This window comes from Amphibalanus amphitrite, unplaced genomic scaffold (assembly GCF_019059575.1).
Source record: "Amphibalanus amphitrite isolate SeventyFive unplaced genomic scaffold, NRLGWU_Aamphi_draft 000025F_arrow, whole genome shotgun sequence".
Taxonomy (NCBI): domain Eukaryota; kingdom Metazoa; phylum Arthropoda; class Thecostraca; order Balanomorpha; family Balanidae; genus Amphibalanus; species Amphibalanus amphitrite.
The window spans coordinates 692,339-703,346 of record NW_024881521.1 but is presented as its reverse complement, the minus strand read 5'-3'; the positions used below and the strand labels follow the sequence as shown (position 1 = coordinate 703,346).

Below are 11,008 nucleotides of genomic sequence, written 5' to 3'. Positions count from 1 at the left end.
AGTACACAAGGCGGACACAAAGACTACAATAATGGCATTAGGCGCCGAGCTGTACGCCTACAAAGCAGCACACCCTGCCAGAAGCGCACTTCAGCCACAGCCAACTCTGCGGACGCGAACCAACCAGCACGGCACGGACAAATCACCCTAGTGCGCAACCAACTATCACGTGACGATTACATGGGACTCACGTATTCCTAGCACCCTATTCCGAGGCAAGCGGCAGTAGATAAGAGCACACATGGACGCGAGCGAACCCCGGCAGGAGCCTAGGCTGGGTCGGGAGCTGGGGGGCTCGAGCGAGGCAGACAGTCACCAGGCATCATCTACCGTTGGAACGGACCCGTGCTTACAGGCGAAAGCTGGCGAGCAGCACTCTGAAATGAATGCTGCGGTCTTTTAACCCGCGCCCCGTAGGGCTACCGGCGGACCCTACCACCCGTAGGGGGGGGGGGGGGCCGTTTCGGCCCCCCCCTAAGATCTCGGAAAGTTACCGGCCGATTTTCAAAATTCAAACGGCGTTTGATAGCCCTACCCGGGAACTACCTTGTGACCAAATTTCATTGACCTAGGTCAAACCGATGACGTCACAGGTCAGGTCAAAGGTCAGATTTTCACCGTTCACAGGCAATTCAAGAAATGTGCTGTGAAATCGAGTAAATTGGTAATTTGTTGAAAACCATCGATGGTATATTGTTCGTCAAACACATACTTTGCTATCTGAGGTCACTGATACCAGGTCAGGTCACAGCGAGGTCAGGTCACCGGGGGTCACAATATGAATGTGTCGTGTGATACATGTTTTATGGTCCATTTTACATGATAAATGCGATTATGTGGGTTAGGCAGCCTTTGGGGCCAGCCTAGGTCACGTTTTGGTGAAGGTCAGGTCAAGGTCAGGTCAAATTAGGTCAAATTTCAAAGTTGATATTTTTGCATAAAATGGGTATCCATTCGATGCAGCTCGTCACGGGGAGTCTAATGGTGGTCTTTGTTTTGCTCTACGATTTCTAGAATTGCCAAAAATTGAGTTTGAAAATTTGACGTCATCATTTTTGAACAGTTTTTTCGCTATAACTTGGCCAAAAAACGAGGTATCGATCTGAAATTTGGTATGTAGATAGAAGACGGTAGGTACTATCACATATATTCCGGTTTTTCCGAAACTCAAAAAACTTTTTGGATTTTTTGGCTAATATATCCAAAAAAATGCTTTTTTGATTTTTGGGGATCAAAACTCAAAAATTTCAAAAATCCGAGATAGCAGTTTTGTAGCCCTGTCAATTCTACACCTTTTATGTCTTGATCATTTTTCTGTATCTTCAAAGCTGTAGGCCTGACAGGTCTTCTCGCGAAGGTCTTTTTTCGGTCGAAAATGACAGAACATGACGTCACTCTGACGTCATTTGTGGCCAACCTACCACAGCCTCTGGAAAAATTTTTGGTCACAATGTGTAAAATTGATGCCCGGAGGGGTCCTGAAAGTTTAGTGGCGATATCTCCAGCCGTTTAGGAGATATCGACCGAAAAGGACAGGGGGGCCGTTTCGGCCCCCCCCCTACGGGGCGCGGGTTAAACGTACGCCGCACTCGCGAAACTACCTGCAGCACTCGCCAGGTCTAGTGGAGTGGAACTTGTGAGTGCTGTTAGGAGGCTAGGAGCCCAGCCGTCACCCGTGACTATGGAAAACACAGGACAGGTAACCTACCCACTCTCATACATCGAGACTAGACTCTGCGGTTGGAAGATTAAATTAAACCGTAATTCGTCCCGGCAAAAATCTGGTGGCACGGCTCACGGTTTCGCTGGTTGTAGGCGTCAGACAGTGGAAAATCGCTTCCAAAAACAAAAAATTGTACGAGACGCGTCTTGTACTGGCATCTCTTCTCTTCCAGTCTGGGATGTCTTCAATTCAAAATCACAGAGGAGACCGTGCAAAATCTCGGCTGACCAGGAATCCAACCACCTGGGCAGTTAGTCGGGCGGACCACCTGGGCAGTTAGTCGCGTGGCGCCGCGCGGCGCTCTGCGGCCTAGCGCGGCCGCTGGACGGCCGACTCGGTCCCGGCCGCCTGGCCCAGTCCCACCAGGCCCTGGGCGGTGTTCAGCAGGCTGATGGGAGTGCGTCCGTCGGTGATGAGCGTGGACTGCAGGCCCAGACTCTGCAGCATGCGCACCTGGTGGTCGCCGCCAGCAGTGGCCATGGCCTTCAACGTCTCGGCGCCCATCGCCGACACCATCTGCTGGAACTTCTCGATCTCGATGTTGGCCATCTCCTTGGAACGCGCGATCTCCAGCTGGTTGCTCTCCTCGGTGTACTTGAGCTCGGCCTCGCGCGCCGAGCGCAGCCGCTCCAGCTCCGACTCGGCCTCGATGTTGGCGGCGCGCGCCTTCAGGCCGGCCTGCTCCACGGCCGCCTCTCCCTCGATGCGGGCCGCCTCGGCGCGGCTCTGCGCCTCGGCCTTGGCCTGACCGGTGCTCTCGATGGCCGCGCACGCCGTCTGCAGCTCGACGAGCTCCTTACGCGCCTGCTCCGCGGCCGCCTCGTCCTTAATCTTCTGCCGCTCGAGTCGGCCACGCGCCTCCTGTTCCGTGCGCTCGGCCTCGTGCTTGGCGGCCGCCTCCTGAGCGTTGGTGGTGATCTCGATGGCCAGCTGGACGCTCTTCTGGAGCGAGTCGCGCGTCCGCTGGTCCACCGGCTCCACACTCTGGATGTCGATCGAGGTGACCACAAGGTTGTTCTGCGGAAACACAAACTGTTTGCGCACCTTGCCAGCGTCGTCCAGACCGAACACAGACTGCCGGATGATTTTGGCCGAGTTCTTGTGGAAGTCATCGAATGGTCGCTGCGCCACGGCGCCGCGCACACGAGACGCGATCGCCTTGCACGCGTCGCCCACAAAGTCAGGCACGCTGAAGATCTTGCACGCATCCTCGGCAGTCTTGTTGCCGACATCAAAGTGCCAGTTGTAGGCAATCTGCAGCGAGAGACGCGCGTGGTCGGACGTCTCGACAGTGACAATATCAGTGCAGAAGTCGGGTCCGAGCAGCAGCGACAGCGCCCGGATCGTGTTGGGCTTCTTGGGCTTGCCACCGGACAGGGAGAGTTGCGTGAACTGTTCGTCCGGCTCCAGCATCACCAGGTCGGGGCCGAACACAACGCGCGACCGCTTCGCCTTGTAGTCGTAGACCTGAACGGCTGCGTTGTGCGGCACGCGGTAGGTGATGACGCGGGTGCGGTCGCTCAACTCGTCATGGCTCTTGTTGGTCGCTGACCGTCTCAGCTCCCGGTAGCCGCCGCGGTCGGCCAGCGCGTCGGTACGCAGCAGCTCCACCACGCTGGCGGGCAGCTCCTTCTCCCACAGCTCCTCGTCCTGGGTGAGCATGTAGGTCTGTCCACAGACGGCGCGCACCTCGCCCGTGCGGTTGTTGCGCACGTAGATACCCTCGGTGCGGTCGAGCGGGATAGCCGTCTGCTGGACGACCACCTCCACCTCGATGGGCGGCACGAACTCCACGGGCCCGGTGACCATCCAGCGGTCTCCGGGCCGGCGCGTCACCGGCGGCGTCACTGTGTTGTCAGTGAACGCCTCGCCGGCGCGCAGCACCAGCGCCTCGTTCTCCTGGAGGATGTAGTTGTCGCGGACGTCGTCTTCCAGCGTCTCACCGGGCTGCAGGAAGAACGACTTCTCACCGCGCACCAGCCGACGCTGGCCGAGCTGCGGCTTGCCGTCCGGCCCGACCGGGTCGCAGATGACGCAGTACTGCCGGCTGGTGAGGGTGGTCACCTCGCGTTCCTCCACCACCTCCTCGTACACGTCTGGGATGAACGTTTCCATATCGTCGAAGCGCACCAGCCACTCCTCGCCGTTCTTCCTGCGCACGCCGCGACTGTCGGTGAAGGTGCGAGTGGCGCGCACCAGAAGAGCCGTCTTCTCCGTCAGCACGTGAGCGTTCACCATCTTGGCCACCTCCTCGTAGACGCCGGGCATGTAGGCGCCGACTCTGGTCACCAGCCATTCCTCGCCGGCCACCCGCTTCTGGCCCTTCCAGTCGGTGGTTTCGAGTCGTGCCCGCAGTCGGAGCGCCTGGTTCGGCCCGATGATGATGGCCTTGATATCGGCCACCTCCTCGACCTCCGGACGCGGCACGTAGGTGCCCGGCCCGAACAGCCACTCATCGCCGGCGGAGCGCACCACCTCCCCCTCCTTGAACTCGCGCAGCGCGCGCAGGTGGAGCGCCTTGTTGGGCGGGACCACCTTCAGCGGCAGCACGGCCGAGCTGAGCTTCTCGCCCGGGTACAGCGGGAATGGGTCCTGGTGCAGCCGCACCTCCGTGTCGGCGTGCAGCAGGCGCGCCTGGCCGCTGGCGTCGCACACCACCTGACCGTCCTCGCCGCGCACCACCGGGTTCTCGACGACACAGTAGTGGCGCGGCGGCACCACCACCATGGCGTTCGGGCCGACGATGACCCTGGAGACGGAGCGGGACAGGGTCAGGACAGACGGCCAATAATAAGTCTCGAAACATTAGCGGGTTTGAGGAGCACATCATCACATTTTGGTTGAAACCGAGACGGGAAACTATACGATAGAATTAGACAAGCACAGCTCTTCTACGGTCACCGTTATTGACAGTGACCGCAAAACGAGGGAGTTGAAGCCCGAGCTCCTCGGCCCGCTGCGCCACCTATCCTGCCCTGACCTACACCATGAGAGCTTGGCAGCTCCCAGCCGCACTAGTACCCGATCTCCCATACAGATGGCGCCCGGCCGCAGCGTCCGATCCCCAGTCGGACGGGTGAACTCGGGCCTGGACACGCCGCCGAAATGTCGGGCGCTCTCCGTATCGATCCAGGGTGTGGCGGAGAGCGGCCACATGGCGCGTCCCATCCCCGGTCCCGGCTCCAGCGCGGCGCGACCCCCCGGCTCTCCGACGAGCCGGCAATATGGCCGACCCGCCCACACAGCGGACACAAAGACTGGGAAATACACTCTTCAACTAGCCGACGTTCATGAGCAACTTTTGCATCATTGTCGCTACGGAACATACTGCTCGTAGAATACTCATGAGAATATCTACCCCACCCTTCAATCCCTCCAATTCCCGACTGTCTCTGTCTGAGATGCCGCTCGAACGCCCACTTACCGTTCATTGTCCTTCCTGATGAAGGTCTGCGGTCCGACCTCGACCCGGGTGACGTTGGCCGTCTGATCGAGCACGTGCACATAGTAGTGCGGAGGGATGCGGAACAGGCTGTCCGACGAACTGGAACTGTCCTTCTTACTCATCTTGATCGCTGTGAGAGGGAGGTGGGCGGTCAGACAGGCAGATGCATAAGACAAACGACATTAACACTTAATAGGTACGGAGATGCTGGCCGAATGGGGTAAAACATATCGTAGACAAACGCCAGCTCCTAGCTCACGGGTTGACTGACACTGCGGAGCAAAAGACACGAGGTGTACTTACCGGTGTCGGATACACCCCACACTCACCGCTCACGGCTGTCCTACCTTCAGCTGCTTCGTTCAGCAGCTGCAGGTCGTCCAAGGCCATAAGGGCCCCCGCGACACAATATACAATGGCTCACACCGATCCGCGACCACACTGCTCACACTCCCTGGCACGAACGCCTTACTACACAGAGTCTGAAACACGGCACAGAAGACGTGACCGTGCATACACCCCGCCACCGTCTGCCGCTCCCGGGTCTGGGTACGAATCACCTGCCCCGCCGGCCGGCCGGCCAGAGGACAAACATCCCAGTTTGGCCGAGCCCTGGCACCCAGCCAGTCTTCAAGTCCAGTCATCGGCCGGCCCGATGGGAGGCCAACTGCAGGGAGCCGCCGATTCATGTGAGGAGTTACGGGATAGCTGTGAGAGACGGCCGCGGGCCGACGGGGGTACTTGGACAGATGGTCGGGTGCCGACTGGGCGATAACGAACCACGAGTGTGGAGAACGGGAAACATAAATTGACGAGCGAATACGACATACGTTACCAGTGCGTCACAATAAAGCACGAATTTGAAGAGAGCAGTTAAATTCATGACCCGTAAAAGGATCAGCCACAACACGTTAGCTGTCGACAAGCACAGGAAAACATCTAGTCAATGGGGTCTTACATGCCATCTGCGATTCCTGTTCCTCCTGATCGAACAGCAATTTCAGCATTCGCAGTGCACCAGTGCACTGTTCCGTGTTCCGTGCAGTATTAACCGTCTGCTGTCCTTTACTGTCCTCACCCCACCGGCACCGTCTACCGTCGGCTCAGACCAGAACGAACACTTAGACTGGGCCACCGGCCGTACGTACCGGTACCAATCCGTGAATGTTTGCCCGCCGTCCTGGTAACGCCACGTGGCCTCGGAGGGCCCGACGGGTGCCACCACCGTCCGTGTAGGCTAACGACACGTCAATACACCCCTGTATGGATTGTGGACGACCACACGCCAGCTAGGAGCACCGGCCGTGGGGTCGGGCCGCGCTGTTGGGTGTGGTAAACGTGACAACCCCGTGGTGCCTAATTGATGCGGGTCACCAGACCAGGGGAGGGGCGGCGGGTCAGGTGAAGGGAATGGGTGGGAGCACGTCGGCACAGGTCGATAATGGTGGCATGAATGCGATCTCCATGGCAGGTTCACCGAGCGAGTGCTACTTTGGGGGGGGGGGGGGGGCGAAGTCCCTGAATACAGTCAATACCCTTCATTGGCATGCTTTTCAAAGAAACACCAAATGAACACATAGGGAGGGGAGAACCGTCCAAAACGACCCCATTAAGGAAAAACGGTGTGTCACCGCTAAACCGGTTATTTCACCATGCGTCTTTGGGTATTTTGTTAAAGTGTTATCTTCAGATTATTGAACAAAATAATATGCAAGGCACTCGGATGTTGCATTCCGGCAAGAATGAGCTTTTGCAAGACCCCTGCAAACGGGGCGTTTTACATTACGGGTGTTGTAAAACACCCCACTTTGGTTGTCCCTATTGATGAGTTTCGTTTGCATAAATATTGCAATTAATATTGCGTTTTCAGTGCAGCTGCTTCGAGCTGGCATCAACCGGAGACGGCTGTTATCGAGATCCGCTCCACAGAAACTGCTTCTACCAAGTACCAACTCGCGATCCGAGCTATTGGTGCCTGATGACGTCACCCTAGAGCAAACTCAGCCACTTTTTCTCCACCAGCATCCCCATATCGGCGGTGGAATTTCCGTCGTATACGTCAGCTATGACGTCAGAGCGACAGGCCCAAACAGACGACCGACCGGCCGCCTATCGGACCAGCTCCGCATGGGACGGTGAGTATTGAACGGCTGGCGCTACGGACATCTGAGCCCGACGGCCAACCGTCTGGATCTGGCCATTTCAGGGTTTACGGACCGTGATGCGACTCAGACGGCCGCAAACTTGACCCAAGAAGAGTAGCCGGGAACTGCGAAGCGCTGGAGTTCAGGCAACTGACCTTCCATACTTTCTTGGATTATATGATAGGTATATCTAATCATAATGCATGCCATTCAGGCGGGTGGATGGGTGCTTGGATCCACTCGCCATTCGCCAGTCACCCGACGATAGTTTGTCACTGTCTGCAGCTCAGCAGCCAGGGGTCCGGCTGCGCGGCCCACCCGGCGCCATGCCGGGCTGCTGCTGGGTGCTTTCAAGGTCATCGGACGACACGTCACAACAGCTACGGCGGAATAGCATAGCACCACAGTGCGAACGAGGGTGAACCGACTCCACATCCTGTGATATGTGCGTCAGATCTAGGGTTCCGATAGAACCAGGCACGCCGATTGTTACCTGGGTTACCGACCCAAACAAAGACCACTGAAACCGAGTTTCGTCCTAACCCAACACCGCTAGTGGTAAAGCAGCCTTGGCTCCAACCCCAGCCCTCACGGCACCCTCGTAGTAAGATCGCGGATCAGCCAGCTCGGCAGTCCCCGGGGCTCACCTGATCCGTACACCGACCGACCCGTCACCGTCCGTACAGTCGGCTGCCGTCCGTCCCGTACTTCCGTACGCAGCCGGCCCAGTCGGCGGCTCGCCCGACTGTGCTGTTCGGACGGCGGCCGTCGGACCGGCAGACCGCCCTCTGTCGACGGACACGAGGTGGCGCAACCGCGCGGAGGGGCGGCGCCGTCCGCCCGGCCAGGGCGGGCATCCGCCAGATGAGATGGCATTGGGCAAATCCGTGAATCAGCTCCGGCTCTGGGAGGCTGGGGAAGTCCCAACGCACTGCAGGCGGTTTTGGTAGGTATGCGGATCACCTCATCCCGGCAGCGTGCGGACAGGCCGCGGCCGGAGATGGAAGCCGGCCAGCGCTGCAGTGGTGGTCGAGGCTCGTACGAGCGGCCGGATTGCTCAACGTCGAGCGGCGCACTTCGAGGAGCGTGGACTATAAATATAGATGAGGCGGATGGATGAGATCATAACCAAGTCAGCACGGCAACCGGCCTGAGAGTTGTGAGCATAAGCTCCTACCACACGGACGACGGGGCGAGCGCCGGATGTCAGATGTCAGAGCCTTTTGATAAAGCTCAGCAGCTGAGACGTCAAGGTCTATCGCGGACAGCACCCCACTGAGAGGACATCTCGACATCTGATAAGGAGCTCGAAGCTGTCTGCAGCCAGCACCGCTGCTCCTCAAAGAGTTTGGGGAATATTGGCAGCGCAACTACACATTATCTGGCCGCAAGGCGCAAATGGTTACCAACAGGAGTAATGTAGCCACCAGACCTTATGCTTATCAAGGACACCTGTGACGCCGCTCACGGGTTCCCCGAACCTGCAATGTAATGATGTTACCGCCCGGAGGCGTTTCCGTGAATAGCCCAGACTCGCACCGTCATGGCTGGCTCAGACAGGGTCAATACTTCATGCAGCCTGCTCAGACATGGACTCAATGTTAGGCCACTGATTAGCATTCAGAACGACCTGGCCATGGAAAAGACGCCGACTCGGGATCCACAGCTTCAGACCTGGAACTCTGGAGCCTGGGACAGTACCCGCACTGAGACAGTCTGAACGTCGTCCCAGTCTGCAGTCTGTCGGACTATGCTGGACTTGATCACACCTCATACCAGTCCAACCGGTGTCTGTCCCCGGCAGAAGCATGACCTCTGGTTGCCCGCTGCAAGGGACCGCAGCGCTCCGGCCGGCCGCGTCAGTGGGGGCTATTAGCGACGGAGCGGTGACAGCGCCAGCCCGGCTCGGTCCGGGGGAGGGGTAGGACAGTTCTGACAGCCCGGGGAGTCCCGCCAGCCTGGAATGGACGGTCACGGCCCGGCGGCCACGCTGCGGACGGCGCCGCTGCCGCACAGACCGCCCGCAGCGGCGGGACACAGGGCTGTAGAGTGTAGAGGCAGTAAAAGTTAAAACGGAGCTCGGCGAACTTTGGTCGGACCGATCACAATGGCAGCTGTAAAAATGAAAGATATTTATGTAGTATCGTATCAACTACAAACACAATAAAAGTTCCAGACTACTTTATCTTCAGAAATAATTACGATGCCTTATACGTCCCAAGATTCACATATCCTTTCACAAGTAGGCTGGAATAGAAACTTTTATAATGATGTTGTCCAAGCACATCAGTTTGCGATCTCTTAGCATAAGCAGGGCGCCCAACGCTGGCAGCTTGCACTATGGTGGTGAAATATCCACATGACAACCGCCAGCGCACAGGGACCACCACGTTGTGCAATGTATAACTCACAGCGATTGCGAATATAAACAGAACAGAGCGACACGGTACAATTTATACGGCGACACGACCTGAGCGGGGCAATCAGGGGGAGGGCGTCGTTACTCGTTATGGGAGATAGTCATACCAAGGTCGGACATTCAGTACCCAGTTGTCAGTCTGGAGGTCGACATATTTGCCTGGACTAGCAATCAGACAGTAAAAGACAAGGGACCGATATACTCACCTGAGCGTCTACCGTCTGCCGCCCACTGAGCCCCAGCCTATACCACAATGAGCCGTGTGACCACACAGCCCGCCCGACCGATCTCGACACGCCCACTCCCGCATTCCGCTATCGGACCCGAGCAGGGGCGGACACAGGACGACAGACACACACGCACACATGCACACTCACACACCTTCTGCGGGGTCTCTGATGGAGAAACTACGGTCCTCTGACATGACACGTTCAGAGACCGGGACGTCCAAACGTCAGTGCAGTGCAACTCCGAGCAGCCGCCCCCTGGCGCACCCAATACTGCCCACTGATAACGACATTCTCTACAGGACCTGCTATCATTGAGCATACACCACGGCCGGTCACGGGGCGGGCGGACCACGCGGCACGGGCCGCCGGAGTTGCACCACATGACGAGAGGGCGCACTCAGGGGGCCGGGGGCGGCGGATTTACCAGGCTGTCGGCAGTCCAGCGGCGAGGCAGACCGGGACCGTGAGCGGGAGCGAGACCGAGACCGGGACCGGCACTGGGGCTCCTCCGGCGGACAGCGGCGTCTCTTGCTCATGGCGCCGCGGCCGAGCGAGTGGCTGCCAGCCGGCCGCTCGAAAGGGCGTGTCGGCGCCGCCGCCGGAGCAGGGGCGATTCCAGGCACACAGCCGGTCGGTCCCGTCGGCACGGCAGCTAGGCCGGGATTCGTCACAGCGCACCCGGCACCGCTGAGCGAGCCGAGGACGTGCCCGTCTCGACCGACGCCGACGCTGCCGCCTGAACAGACAGGCACCGCGCGGCGGGGCCGGTGACCGGTGGGTGCATGGCGCGACCTTGGCGGCGGCGGGCGACGGCGGCCGGGCCTGTCGCGACCCGCCGGGCGCCGGTAAAATCGATGCAGCTCGGCATAGCTCAGCGAGAGAGAGAGAGAGAGAGAGAGAGAGAGAGAGAGAGAGAGAGAGAGAGAGAGAGAGAGAGAGAGAGAGAGAGAGAGAGAGAGAGAGAGAGAGAGAGAGAGAGAGAGAGAGAGAGAGAGAGAGAGAGGCTCACGTGAAACAACACGACTTTTCACGATGCATTTACTTACC

At 58.5% G+C, this 11,008-nt stretch overlaps 1 protein-coding gene across 7 annotated transcripts; it reads right to left on the bottom strand.

Moving 5' to 3' along the window:
* Positions 1-1,576: 1,576 nt before the first annotated feature.
* On the bottom strand, positions 1,577-10,522 carry LOC122393936 (major vault protein-like). Of its 7 annotated transcripts, none has more exons than XM_043390418.1 (3): positions 10,386-10,522; positions 5,148-5,298; positions 1,577-4,472 (listed from the first exon to the last, which is right to left on the bottom strand). In XM_043390418.1, exons 1-3 carry the CDS (start codon positions 10,495-10,497, stop codon positions 2,033-2,035), a joined length of 2,703 nt encoding a protein of 900 aa, XP_043246353.1. In that variant the 5' UTR covers positions 10,498-10,522; the 3' UTR covers positions 1,577-2,032. The 7 variants fall into 7 exon arrangements, with proteins under 7 accessions (XP_043246353.1, XP_043246377.1, XP_043246395.1 ...); XM_043390442.1 differs by lacking the exon at positions 10,386-10,522 and adding an exon at positions 10,113-10,213; XM_043390460.1 differs by lacking the exon at positions 10,386-10,522 and adding an exon at positions 9,938-10,034.
* Positions 10,523-11,008: the final 486 nt, after the last annotated feature.

Bases quoted from the DNA above. Each gene is read 5' to 3' on its own strand.
- LOC122393936 (XM_043390416.1), bottom strand. From the start codon at position 8,188: ATGCCATCTCATCTGGCGGATGCCCGCCCTGGCCGGGCGGACGGCGCC. The intron at 5,299-7,959 runs GTGAGCCCCGGG...TCCCTCTCACAG, and splicing joins TCGGTCGGTGTACGGATCAG to CGATCAAGATGAGTAAGAAG. The intron at 4,473-5,147 runs GTAAGTGGGCGT...CTCCGTCTCCAG, and splicing joins ATCAGGAAGGACAATGAACG to GGTCATCGTCGGCCCGAACG.